Consider the following 24,781-nt stretch of genomic DNA (forward strand, 5'->3'; position numbering starts at 1 on the left):
TTTCCTTGGGACAACACAAAGAACTGCAGTGGTTGTTTTCATTGGTTGTTTGTTATTTGGTCATCACATTCAGATCAAGAGGCATACAGAAGTAAATTAAAAATTCTCTGAAGCTTACGATAAGTGGCGTTATCATAACAGTTATTAGTTGAGCTTTCTCGGTATCAGTTTTTGCAACCTTGCATGCGTAGTAGTGTATATGTAACCAAATTCCTGTTACTTTTAGTCAACAAAGCGGTTTTTAGTAAACTGAATGCCACATAAACTGAAATGAGATATATGTTATAAATAAAATAGTTCACCAGAGCTTTCACCTGATTTTAAAGTATCTAAAGGAAAACCAGGTTATAATCCCTGGGCAGAAATGATTCTCATCAATTGAGGGTTCCCTTTCTGCTAAATGTCGCACAATAAAGATTAGAGCAAATGTACAAAATTCCAGTAGTTATAAGAAAAACCTGTGCGTCTGAGTTCATTTCGATTCAATGTTACATTGATTTAAAATATCCTTGCCAATGAAATGTCTGCCTTACGAGGATGTTTGTGAAATGGCGGTAATTCTAGACGAGCGCAATATAGAGAAAATTTTGTGTTTGACAGCTTGAATTCCGTAATTAACAGTTCTGACAGCGTTGTGTTTTAAATATCTACTGTAAACTGAGGCGGAATACAGAAGAGAGTGTGTCATCTGATGTAATTATATTGTATTATGTAAGCTTGGTATATAGTTCTTTGTTGTGTGCCGGAGTTAAACGAAACGATCAAATAGTGCATATAATATTAGTAGATGCCAGCTACTGCACGTTCGATTATTATCTGACTATCTTTCAAAGTTGCTCATTTCTAGTTTCATTATTAAGCATTACAATCAGGGAATTGAGATAGAAAAAGAAAGGGCACTTTCCATTTAATCTTGTTATGTTTGTGGATTTCGTTACTTTTTATGTGCTTTATCCTAGTTGAGCTGTAGAGGAACTCAGGACAGCACACATTTCACCTTCATTTATACAAAATTAGTTTCAAATATGAGGACAAGGAATTCTAGTAAAAGATCTTCGTTGCGTGCACATACTCCTGAAAGTGACGAATCGCCGGAGAAGATAAAAAGAGTGTCAACAATACGGAAAGGTGTTGAAGAAAAGGCAAAATCAATTAAAAATGACAGTATAAGCTTCTCAGACAAAGGTTACGGTGGTAGTTCGTGCGAAGATTATACTGACTGCCAAAGGAGGGAAGCGACAAAAGCCTCAGATTCTGGAGTTCTGTCGGGCAAAAAACGCAAGAGTGAAGACGCGGCTGATGAATCATCAGACAGTAGTTCCGATGACTTTCTAGTGCCGACACAGTCACTTGACTTAAACTCAGATTTCTTCAAGATTGAAAAAAAACCAGTTTCCGATTTCTCAGCAATAGAAAATAGTATTTTTGCTGACGTAAACAGGTTAAGTGAATCTGAAGACTCAGATGATGTGCAAGATTCGAAACCCATCGAAATAGAGAGAATAACGTGCAACCCAGGACTGGAGGAAGAAAATAAGACGATCAAGCCAGAACATTGTTCTGCAGGACCAGTAAACATTAAGGTGGAGGATGTTAGTGACATTAAACCAAGTTTAGTTCAAAGTGGAAAGAAGACGCTTAATGCAAAGCAGCGAAAGTCTTCTGATAAGAATGGCAAACAAAAGCAAAGTCAGCAAGGTAAGACATTGGTGAAGTCCAGTCATATCAAAGCGGAAAACGATGGCAATATACAAAAGGTCAAAACACAGGAAACTGGCAGGAAGCAGCTTCAAAAAGTCAAAGTGGAAGCCTTTACCCCAGATGTAAGTCAATTGGATGTGTCACAACTGCTAGCTTTGGGAGAAGGTCAGGATCCTAACAATAAACCTAAAGGTGTCGCTAAAACAAAAAGAAAAAATGTCTCAAAGAAGAATGTGGAGAGTGAAGAGGAAGGAATTAGTGATTGGGAAGAAGTAGATACTGGTAATTTTGAAGAACAGCATATCAAACACAACATTCCTAAAGAAGGTATTGCTGTTACTGTGCAAGTTCCCAACATTCACCAGAAGAAGAAGAAGAAGAAAGGTTTTGATATGGCAGCATATGTAAAACGTAGAATGAATAGGGTGCGGCGAGATATTCAAGTCCTTATGCACAAGGCGCATTTGTTGTGTTGGATTGCTCATGGAAATTATGTGAATAAAATTCTGAATTCAGAAATTCTTATGGGATTGTCATTATCCTTGATACCTTCAAAGCACTGTTATCCTGACAAACATACAGATCTTGCCTATTTGCAACAAATTGTTCAGTGGTTTTCAAAAACTGTGGAAGTTCAAGAGAATGTTGATGACAAAGAAGAGCTGTTAAGTTCATTGCAGGTTCAGTTTCAAAAGAAGGTTGCAAAATCAAAAAGGGACATGGTACTAATGTTTGTGTGTGTGTTGCGCTCTTTGGGAATCAACACAAGGCTTATAATATCACTGCAGCCCCTGCCATTAAAGCCACCACTCTCAGAAATAAGTAACTTAACTTCAAAGAAACCATCAACTTCGAAAGGAAAGAAAATAAAGATGGAGCAGCAAAAGAAGGCACAATCTGGGAGAAAAAAGGGTGCATCGGATACTTCAAAAGATGTCGTACGGAAAAGACGAGATGTCATGACTAAGGAAGAAGCTGTGAAGCGAATTAAAGAAGCAGCTGCAAAGAAAGTTGAACAAGCAGGGAAGTCAGGTCAGAAAAAAAGCAATGAAAGTCCTGTAGACAGTAAAAAAAATATAAAGTCTCAATCTGCAGGTGATTTATGTCGATCTTTGAGAGACAGAAAATCTGTGAAGAAGTATGTAGATGATGGTGACACCACAGACGATGATGAAAAAGTTCAATGTGACCAAGGAAGTGACAAGGAAACAAAAACAGTTAATACAAATTCCTCAGGTTCCAAGAAAAAGGTCAGTACCAATACTGAAAAACTAACTGTGAAAAATACAAAGAGGGATAAAGCAAGCACCACTTGTACGGTAACACATTCTTCTGGAAGTGAAAGTGATTATACTGCAGAATTTAAAGAGAAGAAAACTAGGAAAGGTAGAACTGACCGTAGGGTATTGTCTTCTGATTCAGTATCTGATGGAGCATGTAGGGCGGACACCAAGAAGAAGAAAGACCGATGTGACGTATGGTTAGAGGTGTTTTTGGAATCTGAAGAGAAATGGATCTGCGTGGATGTATATCACCGACAGATTCACTGTGTGCAAGAACTTTCGGTAAGTAACTGTTTCTGCTGTTGTAAATACAGATTTTTAACACAGCAACTCATTTTGACGAGAAAAGAGAAAGAAAAAGAGATTTATGTCAGAATGTAGTATAAAAGTGTTATATAATATTATTTTTCCAGTGGCTTACTATTCTTTAGCTGGACAGTATCTTAGCATCATCTCTTGTAGTCTCTGATGGCTTGGAATTTCGTGAGTGGTGTATTTTTCAAATGTTTTGCTTCTTGTTTTCTTTTACCTCTCAATGTATATGCACAATTGAAAGGTTGGATGTTATTATAAACTATTTAATGAATGGTTTATGGTTATTGCTATGGTAAAAGTTTTATTTATTTATTGTTTTGTCTGTCAACATGTCATTTTCTTGTTTTATTATATCTCCCCCCCCCCCCTTTTTTTAGGTTTGGCTTATATCCTTAGCAGCTGTCAGTAGACAGGTTGGCTGAATCTGGGGAAGGGACCAAACAGCAAGGTCATTCGTACGATCGGATTAGGAAACCTGGATCAGGAAGGAAGTCTGCCATGTCCTTTCAAAAGAACCATGCTGACATTTTCCTGAAGCAATTTAGGGAAATCACGGAGAACCTAAATCAGGTTGGCCGGACACTGGTTCGGATTGTCATCCTCCCGAAAGCGAGTCAGTGTGTTAACCACTGTGACACTTCGCTTGGAGTCAATAGACCGGCCTACTGTTTGGAGACTGATGTTGATCTATGCAGTACATACAACATACTTAGGAAATCTGCGAAGTATCATACAATAAACAAACATAATTTCCACAAAATATATGATTATTTCGTAAGCCCTCCGATGAAAATGTTTAACAAGTGACAGATGATAAAAAGTATGACATTGAAATTTAAAGGTATTCACAAATCAATTGAAAATATTTCTCATCGAGAAACTTGGAAACCACATGAAATAGACTAAAATGATGGAAATAAATAAGGAAATGTGGAAAAAGATAGTTATTTTCAATATACCATTCTTGTATAAGGCATTATTGACTGGCTTTTGTGCTTGGTATTTGTACTGTATTTAGTTCGTTGAAAAGTAGCATGTTCTCTGTTTATTTATTCAAATAACTCCTATGGTGGGTTCAGTAAATCACCTTTGGTTTTCCTTCTTTGTGTTGAAATTTGTGGCTCGTAGATTTCATGCAGACCACCTCCTTTCCTGAAATCCTCCCTGTTATCTATTATGTCCATTCAAGTCCATGGTTTGGGTCAACAGAAGCGTCCGATCCCACGCGTCGGCTTTGACCCGTGACGTAGGCCTAAGGGTGTTGTCGTGTGTGACGTCATGACGGCGCGGAGTTTGGTTTGAGTGTGGCTGTCTCCAGTTCTGTTTTATCTTATTTTATTTACTTTTCTGATCTGTTCGTTCTATCTCGTGAGATTTTTTTTTTTTTTTTAAATTTAAAAACACTTATTACTTATTTTAATTATCTGTTTCCTCGAATTTCTGTTTTAGTTTATTATAGTTATCTTTCTGATCTGTTCGTTGTATCCCATGAGATTTTTTTTTTTTTTTTAAAGACAAAAAACACTAATCAGCTCCTGAGGCCTCTTTATCTTCTATGGGTTGCAGGGGTTACGACCGCTGGGGAGGTGGGTGGGTATTCATGCATGGATGTCTTCACTTACACGTTGTAGCTACGCAGGGCGTCTAAATTTGTTTATATTTAGTTTGCCCCCCCACCCAAAACACCCCATTTCCCGCGCTTGTCCTGTTAGTGTCATTAGGCTTCTTGTGGAAAGTGAGTGTGTGTGTGTGTGTGTGTGTGTGTGTGTGTGTGTGTGTGTGTGTGTGTGTTTTTGTTTCCGCCATATTTGAGACGTCATGGGTCAAAGCAGACGGGTGGGATCGGACGCTTCCGTATTTCCCATGGTTTTTCATATCTGTGTCAGTTTTGGCAAACCGCGTAGGTTTGAATTTGTAACTGTTTAGTCAATGCAGTTAAATGCCTTTATTTATCATTAACAATATATGTTGTATAGATGTAGTCAATCCATAACCAGGGCAAGTTACAGTAAAATTTCTTCTGTTTATTTACAAATACAAGAAGGCAATCACCTTGCATCAATAAATGTAAATAATTTTACTCTGTCATATTCAGATATGTTGTAAAAGCTATAAAAGCTAGGCATTATTCAAAAATTGTGGGATTACAGAAATGTCTGATTCCATCCATCATCAGTATGGCAGAAAACACTATTCTCAGCATCTCCAATATGGCACCTATGATGTCTATATTCATACGCCAGCAAACTCAAAAATACCTATACATAAGACAATAACATCGCCCTCCAAAAATACAATCAAACTAACAGGACAACTGTGGGAAATTGGGGGTTTTAGGGTGTGGCAGAGCTAAATATAACAGTGAAAAAAAAACAAGCTATGATCCCAAAACACACAAAACGATGCACAAAAAAGAATCAAAACATTTTGCTACACCTACAAAATCCACAGGAAGCTGACACTTCTCTTGACCTATATAGGTCAACCACAACTGTCGATACCACAAAAACAACACCTAAAACTAAAAAAATTGGAATTGGACATTTGCCTTGACCTACATAGGTCAACTACAGCTGTTGATACTAAAATTCAAACACCATCAAGTATGAAAAATAGAATCAAACATCTCTCCTCACCTATATAGTTCAACCACAACTATTGATGCAAAAAGCCATCACCTATAACTACAAAATATAGAACCAAAACCACAACACTTCAAAAGCCCAAAAATTGAACATCTACAAAAAAAAAAAAAAAAAAAAAAAAATAGTAGTCACCCAACAAATAAAAACCACAAAACAAACAAAAACACAGCCTACAAATCAACAACTACAACAAAAAAGGTCCTCTACAACAGAAATAGTTTGTCAGCAAAACAACCTTTCTCATGGCCAACCTAGATTTCCTGGACCAGATAGCATGTCTAATGGAGCACCAGACATTGTCATGCCTACACTGCCACATATACACGTCCCTAATCCAAGACGCAAGAACTTTGGTCAACCTCATGTTCTCGTGGCAAATACTACACTTCACAACCTCACCAATCAGTCCAAATAACTGGAGGAATTTAATAATGGACAACATGTCCTCCCCCATAACCGACCACAACATAGTACTGTTTTTCATCATCATATTCATACCTAACAGAAGCCACACAATAAATTAAATGTCTTACCACACCACAAACAGTGAACCAATAACACATAATGAAAATGCCAAACACTTAAACATCAAAAAGTAATTGATAACTTGCTGAAGAACTTCCAGTCCTTAAATTCCCAACTGCAAATGCTGCCAACGACTTCACACATACAACACAAAAGCTCAGATGAACCTAATACAAACTATTAGATTCAGCACAGATTCAGCACCAGAGGGCACCATCAAACACAACAAGGTGACATCTACAACCAACCAACTCATAAATGCCGCACTGTAATGACGTCACACACACCACCACTCTCACATCATGAGTCAAAGCAGACAGGAGGAATCGAGCACTTCCGTTGACACAGATTTGTTTTAGCTCTACTTTGAATTTATGAAATTCTTTAATTTTCTTTCTTGTATCTGGCAATGGACTAAAAGATAGGCTGGGTTGATAATGTATGCCTTGTTGTTTAAGTTTTTTAATGTCTGTGCGAAAATAATCTGTTTCTCATTTGGTGTTATTCAGTGGTGTTAAGTGTTGAAAATTCCTGCTGAGTTTTCAGAAAGGAAGTATGTACATACACAACGTTCAAGTCAGGGAGCGTCAGTATTTTAAATCCTTCGAGTATTTCCCTTAATAGCTCTCTACAGGGAACTACTTTAATTTTTCTAACACCCCTTTTTTGAATTTTGTTCAGCCACTAGTGTTTCCCCAGAAGATAACCCCATATTTGTGTAAGCTGTTCATATAAGTATAATAGGCACATAGCAATAATTCAGTGCTGCAACAGTCTCAAAGTATTCTTAGCGCATAACGGCATTTACTTTGTTTTTATCCAAAGATGCTTCCCCCATCTCAAGTGCTCATCTGCCCACATGCTAAAATTTTTTTCGATGGAGCTGGTGCAGTAGCATTATTACCTAACTCAACTACTATGCTGCTTCTAGCTGTACTTATATTATTACTGTAATTCATCTGTATAGTTTTTTGTTTATGACCGAAGTGCTATCTCTAAACCATTTTGCTGCCTCATTTATTGTTATAGGTCGTCCTCTGCACATCCTCTTATAAAAATGCTGTGTGCAAACATCACTGTGCTTATGGCTCTTAGTTGGTTTGTCAAATCATTTATATGTGTGTATCATGAATAACAGAGGCTACAGAAGCCTGGGACACTCCATAGCCACTATAGCAGCTCCTAGATGGTTAGTACTACTGCACAATAATATTGTGCAATATTATTGATGTTCTCCCTACACTGGTCAATAATACTGTGCAATAATATTTCAGACTATTAATTAAAGATGCTTTGCCATGATAATTCTCTAGTTTGTTATCTTGGAATCTGATGCACGGTGTTTTTATTCATCATAAAATACTTGTACACTAGAAGTGATTTCCTGTGATTCTGCTAAACCTTTCATCTAGCTAAATGTGGCGCTACATGGATAATCTCAGAGAGACAGTGCTATGGCTTTAGCAATTGCTCTATAATCATTCGTTTCTTATTCTAAATATGACATTGAAGTAATTTTCATATAACAAATACTGAGAGGATAACCATCAGTTCCCTGGGATAAAATGTTTTTGTGTCAAAACTGACCAAATCGTTTTCATCAAAACTATAAATTTGAGTCGTGCACTCCCCCACCCCTGTTAAATTTCTGCAGACACTCAGATAGCCATGATCAAAAAGCAAAATACTATAATGAAAGTCATAATTCCACCTAGTCAGCGTACACCTATTATGCTACACCATCTTGCCATCTTTGTTTTTAGATGTATTTAATACATTGTTATAGAAATGTATCAGTCAGTGTGCACGAAACGATTATTTGTGGGTAGGCAATGGACACACACACACACACACACACACACACACACACACACACACACACACGCGCGCGCGTACTTTATTTATAATTTTTACATTTTACATTAATTATTTTTTTAAATTGTCGTTTGTGTCTTTTCCTTGTATTTTCTAAGGGACAAGTCATACAATTCATTCATAACATTTGTGTTTTTGTACTCATCTGCCCTGACCTGGCAATTTATACATTTCAATGCACTCAATCATAATGCACTTCCTTCTACTTTTGAACTCAGTTTCAACATCATAATAGCAATGAACAGTGAAGACAAAGATATCCAGTGTCTGTAGCATGTGAGAGACTGTCAAGGATGTTGTGCAATACTGCCCACAGGTGGCGCAATATTTCTGGTCAGTGCAATATGAAGTTTTTGATGTTCTCAGTATTAATGTCCACTTTCTCAATCTCTCACCTGTATGTTCAGTGTCATTATGCTTCAGGAAATATTGCGCAATATTGCTGACTGTCTAGGGGCCGCTTATCAGAGAGATAAGATTTGAAACATTTGAAGGCCAGTTCCCAGACCCCTGTCTGCAGCTTATGATCTCAGTCACGTTGACACTTCCTGAGCACTGGGTCCCGGGTTCGATTCCTGGCGGGGTCAGGGATTTTCACCTGCCTCGAGATGAATGGGTGTTCGTGTTGTCCTCATCATTTCATCATCATTCATGAATGTGGCGAGACTGGACTGAGCGAAGGTTGAGGATTTGTATGGGCGCTGATAACCACGCAGTTGAGCGTCCCACAAACCAATCATCATCATCATTATCGTCCCAGACCCCATAACAATCTAATTTAATAAGCAGTAAATCATGGCAGATTAGACCAGATGCTGTGGATAAATCTAAGAATATTCTGCAGCTTAATTCATTCCTATCCAAGACATTTAGGACCATTTTCATGAATTGAAAGATTGCTGCTTCTGTCAGTTTGTTCTTTCTGAACCTATTTTTGAGCATTAGTCAGTAGTTTTATTTAGGAATTCAGCTAGCCTTTCATACATTACTCCTTCAGTTACTTAAAAAAATCCTGACAGTGGTCTATAATTATTTATGTCAGTGTACTATCTTTTTTGGAGTGGCTTTATTATGGATAACTTTAATTGTGATGGAAACACCCCAGTCCTGTAAGAAGTATTAATGATGTCAGTTACCTAAGAATCTATACTGATGGAATTATGTTTGATTACCTTGTCTGAAACTCTCTCAATACCACTGGACATCTTTTTAAATTTATTAATAACATTTCTCTCCTCAGCTTCTGTTACTGGTTACAGAAATGTTGTCCTTTCACAAGTTGGTGCTTTTATTTCTTGAATTGCACATACTTTTAATTACGTTTGGTGCTATGTATGTGTTGAAAGTCTTCTATTACTTTACTCTCACTTTTGATTTTGAAGTTATGTGTTTTAGTTTTCCATTCCCCAATGCTAGTTTTTATAACATTCCCCATCAGTTTTGATTTATTGCTTCTACATTCCCCAATGCTAGTTTTTATAACATTCCCCATCAGTTTTGATTTATTGCTTCTGTGGTTGATATATAATACAATGCTTAGCCTTTTTGCTGTGTGTAATACTTTCCTATAGAACCTTTGATATTTTGCATAGTATGGTTTTATTCTTGTGTCTGCTAAGATTTCTAGGGGTGATTGCTGATTTCTTAATATCTTGTGGTACAAATGTATTTGACTTTTTTGACTTGAATTCTTTTTAATGGCAATGCCATATCATAATAATATTTATAATCGGTGAAAAATGTTTCATACTTCTTGTCTACATTATCAGTTTGTTCTCTGACCCAGTGCACCATTTTTAGCATACTATTGAAAATCATTATGTTATCATTAACAAGTCTTCTCTGTTCATATTTTTCAGTGAGTGTAGATTTCTCCTTGTTCCCATTCCTTATGATTTTAAAGTCATATGATCAGAGAAGCTGATGTATGTTACTGTAATATTATAGTCACAGTCCTGTTTGTTAGTAAATATCTCATCAAGTGTTATTTTGGACCAACCCAATACCTGGTAGTTTTCCTCACAGGTGACTGCTTGTTGTATGAGCTAAACAGATTTAATAATTGCACTGTTTTCCGAGTACTTCTGTTAAAATTAATGATAGTCACAAAGCACTATTTTGACCTACTTATCAGTTCAGTTAAAAGATCATCAATGTAATATAAGAATAAGGTAAAGTCACCTAAGTGGAACCTGTGGATGCATGCAGTGATAATTTGACAGCCTGTCAGTTCACATATAAAATATTAAAAAAGAAACTTTCTGCACATTTCACTTTCCTAAGTTTTACCTCGATAGATTTAACACCACTCCTAACATATAAGCATACACCTCTACATTTATAAGTTCCCTGCTAGAGCTTCTTATCTGGCCAAAGTCTGTGATTTTTGCTACACAAATCCGGATTTCTCATAACCAGTGCTCACTAATACACAATACAGAAACCTTGTTAAGATTACAGTTTAAAAGGACTTCCAGCGCACACAGTTTGATACACCACAGCTAAGGGGTTGACCCCTAGATTTGATGAGTTGCTCACCTTGGAAGCCCCTTCACCCTGCTTGGCAGAAAAAAGTCTGAGTGAAAGTTGAAGACCAGCATGGTTAGTCTGTTATCCATTCTGTATAATTCTTTCAAGTGCAAGTTGAAGATCTCCTTGGTTAGTCTGTTGTTATCCATTCTGTATGTGTGTCCATGAATTTTAGTCTTCTTTTTCTCATTACATCAGTTAGCTTTTCCATTTTCAAATAGAGCTCCATGTCTGATCTTAATTTGTATTCAACATTACTATTACTTATGGGTCCTAGTATTTTCCTTGAAATACTTCTTTCAACTTTTTCTGGCTTTTTTAAGGTTCCCGAATCTTGTAAGTTTGTGTTTCTGCTGCATACAGTGTTTCAGGCCTGTTGATAGCGTCAATTTAGTTTCACAGGACAAAGTTCTTTTGTTAGGTAGGCCTATGTTCATCATCATCATTATCATCATCTGCAATGCTCTTTCCATTTTATGTACTCTAGTTTCTATGGCTATCTTTTCTTTCGCATTGCTTATTAGCCATTCTCCTAGATACTTAAAACAGTTTGTTTTAGGTATTGTACTGTTATGAATTCAAAGATTTTGAGGGGTTCATTGGTAATAATTGTCATGAAGTTGTTTTTTTCAAATGAAGTTTTAATCCTGTTTTGTCTGCTTCTTTAAGTAATTTTGTGAATTGTTATGTGGCACTATCCATTGAGTCAGTCATTAATGCCATGTCATCTGCAAAAACTAGACAATCTGTGATGACTTTATTTGTGTTTCTTCCTAGTTGAACACACTTACAAGGAGAGGTCTCCAGTGGTGGGATCAACTTTTTGAAATAATCTGTGTGGTGATGTAAGTTAAGGTCCCAGGTATCACACCTTGCAGCCATTCTACCTGGTGGGCTCTCATTTACAAGTAATCGCTGGGGGAAAAAAAATATATATTCAAAATTTCGCGTGTCACTCAACAACTTTTAAATAAGGGATATTCAACAGACTGGTTCTGCAACATAACTGTAAAGGCGCAGGTCTCATGCGCAAAAGGTTGTTGGTTTATATCGTGTCAGGTACTTTGAAATTGCGTACTTTTAAATCTTTATTGAAATTACTTTAGTCATTAATTTTATTCAATTAATTACTTAAATGTAACTTTTCTACGTCTGTTCCTTTTTCACACCATTTTGGTAACTGTTTTAACTTTTTCAGTTGCTCTCTGTTTTTCTTCATTCTTTTTTCACTTTGAATCTTTGTGCATGCGAATTAATTATTTTTATTTATTAGTCATAATATTTAAACATTTAAAAATGCCAGTGTATCAGCTAAGAACAGAAGAAGAGGAAGCAATCTGTTTACCGTTGACTGTGCAGTGGTGTCAAAAATGTATTTTCAAATACAAGAAGTAATTTTTTTGGCTTGTAATCATCATAAAAACCTGTAAAACAAACAGTGGAAACTCCGGGTAGGATTCTATCCTGAGATGCTGGAGGTGGCAGTCACTTGTGCATGAGGTGTGCTTGCTTGTGTGTATGAATGGTGTGTGTTTCTCTTGTGCTGATGAAGGCTGTGGCCGAAAGCTCTATGTAAGTGTCTTTTAATTGTATCTGTGCACAGCTTAATGTGTCTTCTTTATGGTAACTGGCAAACATTGCAAACATAAATTCTTATTTCACTGTGGATAAAGTAAAACAGATGAAGATTTGTAAGAAAGAAGGTGTTACAAATAAAATAAAATTCAACCAAAATAATGAATGGAGGTAATAAATGCAATCACATTAGGGGGAGGGGGTGGGGGGGGGGAGGGCAGTAAAGGAATGAGAAAATGGAAGAATTTAAATTGAAACTAATAGGGTTATTAAAATGATATGACAAAGTGATAGAAATAAGAAGTATTTCTCATAAACCATAACTTAAGTTACAATAACAGCCACAGTCATTTTGATAAAGATAAAAAATAAAAAAATAAAAATTTTCAAAGCACCCTAAGAGGTTCAAACCTACAACCTGTATCATGTGTAGCCCATACATTAACGATTATGCTGAGGAACTAGTCTGCTAAACTACCCTTTCTTAAAACTGTAGAGCATCATGAAAAATTCCAAAATCATTTTTATCTATTACTTGCAAAAGAGAGCCCACCAGAATGAATGGCTGCAGGGTGTGATACCTGGGACCTTAACCTAGATCACAACATGGATGATTTAAAAAAAGTTGATCCCATTGCTGGGGACCTCTCTTTGTTAGTATTGATGGAGTTTCTCCATTCCCTCAGGTATCTGATTTTCCTCATTCCCATTATGTTCTATAGTTTTAGTGTTTGTTTTGCTCAAGACCTTCCCTTCCTAAATTGTGCTTGATACTATCTCAGTTGTGGGTCAAGTATTCCTTCAACTCTCTTTAAAAAGTACCATCGAGAAGATCTGATATGTCACTGGTAAGAGGGAGATCCCTCTGTAATTGTGAGGATCAGTTTACCTTCTGTCTTTATGTAGTGAGTCTATTAATGCCAATTTCCTTCCTGAAGTCAAGCTGTTTGTTGTCCAAATTTCATTAATGGTTTCTTTTTAAATTGTTTTAGGATTTTTCTGGTTTCCACTATTGTTGGTGGCTTTGAATCTGGCTGTATTTAGATTACATAATGAAAATGAAATTTTTCTTTTGGTGGATAGCAATTGTGCAGTTCTTTGAGGTAGTGGATAGCAATTGTGTAGTTCTTTGAGGTAGTCCACAAGTATTCTGCAGTTCTGGGTGTTATTATATGCAATCTTCTGTGTTTTGGATCTGTAAACTGTAACCTTGATGATGTGTATTTCTTTAAACTTTTTTTAAATGTTTTATAAAAGTTCCTTGTATTGGTTAAAGTGTGACTTGGTTGACATTAGCTGATCTCCTATATGTTGTATTCTGATTTTTGAGATTTTTTGATGCATCTTTCCTTGCTCCTGCAAGATTTTTACTTTTCTTATGATTTTTATTTGTTCTCCAGATACTCCAAGCTCATTATATCTTTATAATTAACTCACCACAAACACCATTGTACCAGGCATGTTTCCAATTCTTTTTAAGAGGAATAGTTTCTTTTGCAGTGTGCATAATATGTGGCTATTCTTTTTTCCAACTGCATTTTGTGATCATTTTTTCTAGGTAACCTCTATAGATATGTCAAACTTCTTGGGTTGGTATAAGTTCTTTCTTCTGAATATTGGTCTAATCTTGAATTTAATGAAAGATAAGTAGTGGTTTTAAAATAAGATGATGCATTTGGCAACTATTATGTTGAGGACTTCCATTGCAGAGTGTCTACTTACACCAACATGATAGAGCTGTTTTGACCACAAATTGGATTTGGTTGCACCCAAGTTTTTTTGTAGGAAGTTAGTTAAGTTACATGTTCCATGGATCATTTTGCATGATAGATCTTATGAGTCATTTTACAATCACAGCACAAGTTAATTTGTACGTACAATTATATTCTGAGCATTTGTAAGGTTTACACACACACACACACACACACACACACACACACACACACACACACAGATGTGAGTTAGAATTCCTACCCACCCCCTTACCACCTTTTACACATTACTGAAAAAGTTGTCAAGGAAAAACATTTCCAGTTTGTTCTCGAATTTTACTTTGCTGTATGACAGACATTTTATGTCTCTGGGTAAGTGATCAGAACTTCTTGTTGCAGCGTTGTGCACTCCTTTTTGCACTGAAGATGACCTTAATATAGAGTGATGAATGTCATTTACCCTTCTGGTATTGTAATTATGTACATCATTAATGCTTTTGAACTGTATTGACTTCATGAGGGAATAAATATACTGTGAACTAATAGTCAAAATGCCCAACTCGTTAAACAGATGTATACAAGATAATCATCGCTGAGCACCACATATTATTCTTGCAGAACAATTTCGCACAATGAAGACTTCCTGTCTTATATATGAGGTATCCCAGAACATCATCCCATGTTACATTATTCAATGAAAATATGCAAAATGTGACAGCTTACTGATTCGTAGTGTAGACTTGCTGTTTTTATTGGTTCATTTATGTGCAACAAATTTTGATAACTACAGATGTGCTGATGTTCCTTGCCAATTGGTGCCTTAATGTCTCCAAGTAGTAGTACAGTGTTTCTCAATGGAATGTGATCTAAGGTGTTTGACCCAGTTTACCAAAAATTTGTGTTTATGTGTTCTGTTTTTCTTGTTTGTTGGTGCGTGTGTATTTAAAACAGTGTAAACTTTGATGATTTAAATGTTGGTATGGGAAGTCTTCCATTAATTGATCTGAATTTTGTAGCCCCCCCACCCCCCCCGCCCACCCCCCGCCCGCGCCAATGAAACCTTTTCCAATTTGGGGTACATTCTTCATAACTCATTTTCCTAATTTTACCTTAAATATCCTGAATTCTCCTGAATCAAAAGCATGCGATCTTTTACAGAAGCTCAAAATTTATCACAGACTTCAATGCGAGATGCCTATAACAGTTTCCACAATGAAACTTTGTCTTGAAACCTGGCGGAAAATCCAAAGAGATTCTGGTCGTACGTGAAGTATGTTAGCAGCAAGGAACAAACAATGCCTTCTCTACACGTTAGCAATGGAGATACTATCGAAGACAGTGTTGCCAAAGCAGAGTTACTAAACACAGCCTTCTGAAATGCCTTCACAAAAGACGACGAAGTAAATATTCCAGAATTCGAATCGAGAACAGCTGCCAGCATGGGTAACGTAGAAGTAAATATCCTCGGAGTAGTGAAGCAACTTAAATCACATAATAAAAGCAAGTCTTGTGGTCCAGACTGTATACCAATTAGGTTCCTTTCTGAGTATGCTGATGCATTAGCTCCATACTTAACAATCATATACAACCGTTCGCTCGACGAAAGATCCGTACCCAAAGACTGGAAAGTTGCCTGGGTCACACCAATATTCAAGAAAGGTAGTAGGAGTAATCCACTAAATTACAGGCCCATATCATTAACGTCGATATGCAGTAGGGTTTTAGAACATATATTGTGCTCGAACTTTATGAATTACCTCAAAGAGAACGGTCTGTTGACACACAGTCAACATGGGTTTAGAAAATATCGTTTCTGTGAAACACAACTAGCTCTGTGTTCACATGAAGTAGTGAGTGCTATTGACAAGGGATTTCAGATCGATTCTGTATTTCTGGATTTCCAGAAGGCTTTTGACACTGTACCACACAAGCGGCTCGTAGTGAAATTGCGTGCTTATAGAATATCGTCTCAGTTATGTGACTGGATTTGTGATTTCCTGTCAGAGAGGCCACAGTTCGCAGTAATTGATGGAAAGTCATCAAATAAAACAGAAGTGATTTCTGGTGTTCCCCAAGGTAGAGTTATAGGCCCTTTTACTCTTTCTTATCTATATTAACGATTTTGGAGACAATCTGAGCAGCCGCCTTCGGTTGTTTGCAGATGACGCTGTCGTTTATCGACTAATGAAGTCAACAGAAGATCAAAACAGACTGTGAAACGATTTAGAAAAGATATCTGAATGGTACGAAAAGTGGCTGTTGACCCTAAATAACGAAAAGTGTGAGGTCATCCACATGAGTGCTAAAAGGAACTCGTTAAACTTCGGTTACACGATAAATCAGTCTAATCTAAAAGCCATAAATTCAACTAAATACTTAGGTATTACAATTACGAACAGCTTAAATCAGAAGGAACACACAGAAAATGTTGTGGGGAAGGCTAACCAAAGACTGCGTTTTATTGGCAGGACACTTTGAAAATGTAACAGACCTACTAAGGAGACTGCCTACACTACGCTTGTCCGTCCTCTTTCAGAATACTGCTGCACGGTGTGGGATCCTTACCAGATAGGACTGATGGAGTACATTGAAAAAGTCCAAAGAAAGGGAGCATGTTTTGTATTATCGGGAAATATGGGAGAGAGTGTCACAGAAATGATATAGGATTTTGGCTGGACATCATTAAAGGAAAGGCGTTTTTCGTTGCGACGAAATCTTCTCACCAAATTCTAATCACCAACTTTCTCCTCCGAATGCGAAAATATTTTGTTGACACCGACCTACATATGGAGGAACAATCACCACGATAAAATAAGGGAAATCAGAGCTCTTACGGAAAGATATAGGTGTTCATTCTTTCCACACGCTATACGAGATTGGCATAATAGGGAATTGTGAAGGTGGTTCGAAGAACCCTCTGCCAGGCACTTAAATGTGATTTGCAGAGTATCCATGTAGATGTAGATCTTCATTAGTAAATCTTGTTTCTTGCAGTGCTGTTTTCATTATTTTTTTTCATCTAAGAAAATTTTAAGTTTCTCTGTTATTAAGAGCGAATTTACATTAAAAGTGGCTGGGTAATTTGTGTCTTTTTTAAAAATAGGTTTCTGAATGCTCAAACTCATTCTTTGCACGAGGTTGTTTACATCCTACAGACCCCCTGAATCCGAATGGCTACTTTCCATTTCCTTATAAATGGGGGGGATTTGGTACTCTACGGAGTAAAATTTCATAAAGAGTGCATCTCCAGTGCTGACTGTTTGATGAGTTTCGGGAACAAGTTCCGTGAAGATACTACTCGTTGTTGGCTCTGAGGAATGTCTTTCAATGTGAACATTTTAGGTTAGGCTTTACCATGACTGCTGTTGACATTAAATGAAACAACAAGTTTATAATTACCAGTCACTGTTTATCTCCACAGTGTGTTTGAAAGGTTTAAACCTCCATCATCAGGTACATTTACATTTGTTAATATGACATCTCTCTCTCTCTGTCTGTCTGTCTGTCTGTCTGTGTGTGTGTGTGTGTGTGTGTGTGTGGGGGGGGGGGGGGGGGTTAAGATTTTTGGAGAAATTTGTGACACTGTCTAGTGGGGAAACAAAACACTACTTCAGAACATGGTTATGGGTTTCTTTTTACAAAAAACCAAACATTTATTTAATGGTAAAAATAAAATAAGTAAATTAGAGTACATTCAGTGGTCACAGATTCCTTTCACTGCAGTAACACATCACATGTATACTGTCATATTTTGTAAACAAGTATGGTGTCAGGAAACTGTTAGTTGCAAGGAATGTATAACGGAAGAGAAACATACATGGTAACAACATTGTTACAGAATAAATTTTAAAGGAATTTGGAGATCTTTGGTTTGAGGTGGTGAATACGTGTGTTGGAATAAATATTTCAGATAGTATATTAATCCAATTTTGTCAAGTTAATACAGCTTAAACTTCATATTCATTTATATAATGAAGTGACATGTTGCAACCTTTAAGTACAATAATTATGTTCACTACATTGGTAAAATTATGCACAGACAACAACTTTGGTTGGGTATGACAGATAGAAAAGAAAGGCTGGAAGCAAAGCTAGAGGAAGAGAGAGAGAGAGAGAGAGAGAGAGAGAGAGAGAGAGAGAGAGAGCAAACTCTCCAAATCTTACGAGTATATGTGTGCATGCGCACGCGCACGCGCACACACACACACACACACACACACACACACACACACACACACACACACACACACACACCTTGATATTTACCATACGTATTCAGTTACGTTACCATGACATCCCCCGAATGTAAAAGGAATTGACCTCATTTACAAATATATCATCACACCAACAACTTGTACCCTTTCACTTTCTTTTCCTCTCGCTCTGCATCCAGCCTTCCTTTTCTACCTCTCAATCCCAACCAATATTGTTGTTGTTGTTGTGGTCTTCAGTCCTGAGACTGATTTGATGTAGTTCTCCATGCTCTATCCTGTGCAAGCTTCTTCATCTCCCAGTACTTACTGCAGCCTACATCCTTCTGAATCTGCGTAGTGTATTCATCTCTTGGTCTCCCTCTATGATTTTTACCCTCCACGCTGCCCTCCAGTGCTAAATTTGTGATCCCTTGATGCCTCAGAACATGTCCTATCAACTGGTCCCTTCTTCTTGCCAAGTTGTGCCACAAACCTTCTTCTCCCCAATTCTATTCAATACCTCCTCATTAGTTATGTGATCTACCCATCTAATCTTCAGCATTCTTCTGTAGCACCACATTTCAAAGCTTCTATTCTCTTCTTGTCCAAACTATTTATCTTCCATGTTTCACTTCCATACATGGCTACACTCCATACAAATACTTTCAGAACGACTTCCTGACACTTAAATCTATACTCGATGTTAACAAATTTCTCTTCTTCAGAAACGCTTTCCTTACCATTGCCAGTCTACATTTTATATCCTCTCTACTTCGGCCATCATCAGTTATTTTGCTCCCCAAATAGCAAAACTCCTTTACTACTTGAAGTGTCTCATTTCCTAATCTAATTCCCTCAGCAACACCCGTCTTAATTTGAATACATTCCATTATCCTCGTTTTGCTTTTGTTGATGTTCATCTTATATCCTCCTTTCAAGTCACTGTCCATTCCTTTCAGCTGCTCTTCATGTATCTGTGTATAATTTTACCACTGTAGCCAACATAATTATTGCACTTAAAGATTGCAACATCTCACCTTATTATGTAAACAAATATGAAGTTTAAGCTATATGAACTTGACAAAATTGGATTTATATACCACCTGAAATATTTATTCCAACACATGTATTCAACACCTCAAAACAAAGATCAAAATCCTTTAAAATTTATTCTGTAATAATGTTGTTGGGATGTATATTCTTTGTAGTTTGTGATAATGTTTGTCTTCTGTTATGGGATCCTTGCACCTAATAGCTTCCCAATGCCATATTTGTTTACTAAATATGACAGTATACATGTAACATGTTACAGTAGTAAAAGGAACTGGAGATACTCTATTTTACATATTTTATTTTTACCGTTAGCTATACGTTTAGTTTTTTGTCAAAAGAAACCCGTAACCATGATCTGAAAGATTGTTTTGTTTCTCCCACTAGACAGTGCTGAAAGTTTGTCCAAAAATCGTCTCTCTCTCTCTCTCTCTCTCTCTCTCTCTCTCTCTCTCTCTCTCTCTCTCACACACACACACACACACACACACACACACACACACACACACACACACACACCATACTAACAAATGTAAATCCACCTGATCATGGAGGTTTAAACCTTTGAAAAGTGTCGTGGAGATAAATAGACTCTGAGGAATATGTTTGCTGCAGCAGCTTTGGTTAATGAACACTGACTGCTTTGCCACATTGAGGATTTTTTTTATGTTGATTCTTCTGCTAATATTGCCATTGCAAGATCCATTCTTTCTCCCTTTGCTGCTGTGGAAGTCTCCACTGTAATCCCAATCCCAGCACAGAGTCTTCACAGGGTGCTATCACCTGGCCCAGGTGAGCTGTGGTTTTCTTTCTTTCTTTCTTTCTTTTTTTTTTCCCCCATGATGTTGTTACTCCTCCCCGCCTCCTTCCTCATCTCCTGCATGAGGAGGTCCCAGGCATAGCAAAGTTATCTTCTTCTTTGAGGTATATCTGAAGACAAGTGGCAACTTGATCCTCTTCACTTTCCTATGTTCTGAGCTGCTTCCTTAATCTGCTTGTGACTTCAACTATTTCTAATGTCATTCAGAAATCCAACTATTCTTCCTGCTCTCTGTCTCTTCTGTTCAGTTTCATTGTTGCAGAAAATTTCTCCATAGTTTGTGTCCTAACCAAGATCTTATCATTGTCATTTCCACTAGTTTTGTTTCCTCTGTTATTCTTGGAAGTGCTTCTTCATTATTATTTTGTCAGTCCATTTCACTAATCATATGAATATAATAGGGGAAACATTCCACGTGGGAAAAATATATCTAAAAACAGACGATGTAACTTACCAAACGAAAGCGTTGGTATGTTGATAGAGACACACACACACACACACACACACACACACACACACACACACACACACAAAATTCGAGGTTTCGCAACTTAAGGTTGCTTCATCAGGAAAGAGAGAAGGAGAGGGAGAGACGAAAGGATGTGGGTTTTAAGGGAGAGGGTAAGGAGTCATCCCAATCCTGGGAGCGGAAAGACTTACCTTAGGGGGAGAAAAGGACAGGTATACACTCGTACGCGCGCGCCCACACACACACACACACACACACACACACACACACACACACACACTCATATATTCATCCGCACATATACAGACACAAGCAGACATTGTAAAGGCAAAGGGTTTGGGCAGAGATGTCAGTCGAGGCGGAAGTACAGAGCCAAAGATGTTGTTGAATGACAGGTGAGGTATGAGCAGCGGAAACTTGAAATTAGCGGAGGTTGAGGCCTGGTGGGTAACGGGAAAAGAGGATATATTGAAGGGCAAGTTCCCATCTCCGGGGTTCTGATAGGTTGGTGTTAGTGGGAAGTATCCAGATAACCCGGACGGTGTAACACTGTGCCAAGATGTGCTGGCCGTGCACCAAGGCATGTTTAGCCACAGGGTGATCCTCATTACCAAGAAACACTGTCTGCCTGTGTCCATTCATGCGAATGGACAGTTTGTTGCTGGTCATTCCCACATAGAAAGCTTCTCAGTGTAGGCAGGTTAGTTGGTAAATAATGTGGGTGCTTTCACATGTGGCTCTGCCTTTGATCGTGTACACCTTCCGGGTTACAGGACTGGAGTAGGTGGTGGTGGGAGGGTGCGTGGGACAGGTTTTACACCGGGGGCAGTTACAAGGGTAGGAGCCAGAGAGTAGGGAAGGTGGTTTGGGGATTTCATAGGGATGAACCCAGAGGTTACGAAGATTAGGGGGACGGCGGAAAGACACTATTGGTGGAGTGGGGAGGATTTCATGAAGGATGGATCTCATTTCAGGGCAGGATTTGAGGAAGTCATATCCCTGCTGGAGAGCCACATTCAGAGTCTGGTCCAGTCCTGGAAAGTATCCTGTCACAAGTGGGGCACTTTTGTGGTTCTTCTGTGGGGGATTCTGGGTTTGAGGGGATGAGGAAGTGGCTCTGGTTATTTGCTTCTGTACCAGGTCGGGAGGGTAGTTGCGGGATGCGAAAGCTGTTATCAGGTTGTTGGTGTAATGGTTCAGGGATTCCGGACTGGAGCAGATTCGTTTGCCACGAAGACCTAGGCTGTAGGGAAGGGACCGTTTGATATGGAATGGGGGACAGCTGTCATAATGGAGGTACTGTTGCTTGTTGGTGGGTTTGATGTGGACGGATGTGTGAAGCTGGCCATTGGACAGATGGAGGTCAACATCAAGGAAAGTGGCATGGGATTTGGAGTAGGACCAGGTGAATCTGATGGATCCAAAGGAGCTGAGGTTGGAGAGGAAATTCTGGAGTTTTTCTTCACTGTGAGTCCAGAAGAAGACTCGGACCTCAACCTCCGCTAATTTCAAGTTGCCGCCGCTCATACCTCACCTGTCATTCAATAACATCTTTGCCTCTGTACTTCCGTTTGACTGACATCTCTGCCCAAACTCTTTGCCTTTACAATGTCTGCTTGTGTCTGTATATGTGCGGATGTGTGTGTGCGTGTGTGTGTGTGCGTGCCAGTGTATACCTGTCCTTTTCTCCCCCTAAGGTAAGTCTTTCCGCTCCCGGGATTGGAGTGACTCCCTACCCTCTCCCTTAAAACCCACATCCTTTCATCTCTCCCTCTCCTTCCCTCTTTCCTGATGAAGCAACCTTCGGTTGCGAAAGCTCGAATTTTGTGTGTGTGTTTGTTTGTGTGTCTATTAACATACCAACGCTTTCGTTTGGTAAGTTACATCATCTTTGTTTTTAGATACATTTCACTATTCACATTTTTTGAAATCTGTTTTGTAATTTGTGGGGAAATATTTATTTGATCTGTTTGTCTTTTAATCATACCACATCCATTTTTTCTCCTGTGATTGATCTTGGTTCTATTTGCAACTGCCTTCAATCTCAGCTCTGCCAAAACTATGTGGTGGTCACTTCCAGTGTCTGCTCCTCCTTCATTTCTCAGATTTAACAGAGTGTTGAAATGGTCTACACCTGTTGTGATCTATTTAACTTAACCCTTCCTGACCCCTTGTCAGACTGTGTCCAACATTACAATTTTCCGCTCTGGCTCTGATGTTGGATGACGTCTGACGCATTTCCGTTATTTTGCTTTCTGTCCACTCCATTGTTCGAATTCGCTAGACACATGGGAGCACTTAGTATGAAGATCTGACTACTCAGTGTGTTGCATTCGTACATTTATAGTATGATGAAGGCTGGTAGAAAACCTGTAAGTGATGACGGGGTAATTCCATATCAACACATGCAATAATTCTAGGATTTGTAACCCTCTATCCCAGATTTTACAAAACTTTGCACATTTGCTTATATTTATAATATAGGAACTTCTGCAAAATCCAGAAAATCCCTCCCATACAGCTTGCCCGTCCGGGGATGGCCTATCTGCAATGACAAGAACTCCCTTTCCCAGAATGCTGAAGGCCTCACAAAGGGCTTCACAGACAGAAAAAACCCCCTAACCTAGTCCACAAACAGATTTCCCATGCAATATCATCACACATCCCAAATCCGCCCACAACCTGGACTGGAGCAACTGAACCATAACCTTCATCATGGCTTTAAGTCTCTCTCATCCTGCCCTGAAATAAGGGACATCCTACCAAGATCCTTACCACCTCTACTAATGTGGTGTCCTGTTGCACACCCAACCTCACTCAACACAACCACTCCCAATCCCTGTGGCAGACCCAGGTGCAAGACCTGCCCAATCCATCCCCCAAGCACTTCCTATTGCAGTAATGTCGCAGGTTTATCTTACTCCGTCAAAGGCTAGACCACTTGGAAAAGCAGCCACGTCATATACCAGCTCTGCTGTGACCACTGCAGAACTTTATGTATTGGTGTGACTACCGCCCTGCTGTCCACCAGGTTGAACAGCCACTGTTGGACTGTGGCCAAGAACAAAGTCGACCACCATGTGGCACAACATGCAGCTGAACATAAAGTGCTTGATTTCAATGGCTGCTTCAAAACTAGGATTATCTGTATCCTCCCCTCCACCACCAGCTTCTCTGAACTGCGGACATAGGAGTTACCCTTACAACACATTCTTTGCTCTCAAAATTATCTTCGCTTCAACTACGGTAACCTACTGTCCCCTCATCCTCCACACTCTAATTTCCATCCCCTCATCCTCCACACTCTTTTATTTTCCACCCCCTACATCCTATCACCTCCTCCCCGTTCATGTCACCCACTCTCATTGTGTGCCATGCTCTGCCAATGTACCCACCTATCTGTACCCGCTCCTCTCCTTTTTTGCTCCATTCTCCCCACCTCCGTGCCCCACTTGTGTGTGTGTGTGTGTGTGTGTGTGTGTGTGTGTGTGTGTGTGTGTGTGTGTGTTTTCTTTGCTGTGGTGGAAAACTTAATAGTATATTTATATAGTTATTTTGTTTTCTTTTGTTTTATTTGAGTGATAAATACCAGTTCATTCGAAGTTGCCTGATTCAGTCCTCGATCGATCCTAGAATTTTTCTAATAAATTATGAGACAGAATTGTTGGCAGTAGTTACCTTCACTGAACGATATGTGGAGTACTGCTGATAGACACCTACAAAATGAAAAGATACAAACCATCCCTGTTTTCAGAACCAATAGATTTTTCATCAGGGAGGAGAATTGGACAGGTCTGGGAAGGTTGAGGAGGAAGGGCACATCATTTAGATCACAGAATGACAAGGGCCAACCTGTAGTGAGGACGAGGGAACACAATATTTTTTGTACATGAAAAATGCCAAGTTGCATCATGTTCTAGACAGTCAGAGAAAGGAGCTGCATTCTGTCTACTATAAGCAGGGATTCTGAAACTTTTCCCCGTTTTGCCCCCCCCTTCCTTATTTTGCTTTCCTTCCTCAGCACTTCTTATACTTGGCACAGAAGTGGCCCATGGTATCTGTTTACTTCCATCTAATCACTGCAACTAT

General features: G+C 38.5%; 1 protein-coding gene across 1 annotated transcript in view; it reads left to right on the forward strand.

The window, feature by feature from the left end:
• Window positions 1-539: 539 nt before the first annotated feature.
• The window catches only part of LOC124805280 (DNA repair protein complementing XP-C cells), a 67,743-nt gene continuing 43,501 nt past the window's right edge, over window positions 540-24,781 (forward strand). Inside the window, exon 1 of the mRNA XM_047265792.1 lies at window positions 540-3,266. Within this exon, the coding sequence (XP_047121748.1) occupies window positions 1,026-3,266 (2,241 nt within the window). The 5' untranslated portion in view covers window positions 540-1,025. The remainder of the gene's footprint in view (window positions 3,267-24,781) is intronic.

This window comes from Schistocerca piceifrons, chromosome 7 (assembly GCF_021461385.2).
Source record: "Schistocerca piceifrons isolate TAMUIC-IGC-003096 chromosome 7, iqSchPice1.1, whole genome shotgun sequence".
NCBI classification, from domain to species: domain Eukaryota; kingdom Metazoa; phylum Arthropoda; class Insecta; order Orthoptera; family Acrididae; genus Schistocerca; species Schistocerca piceifrons.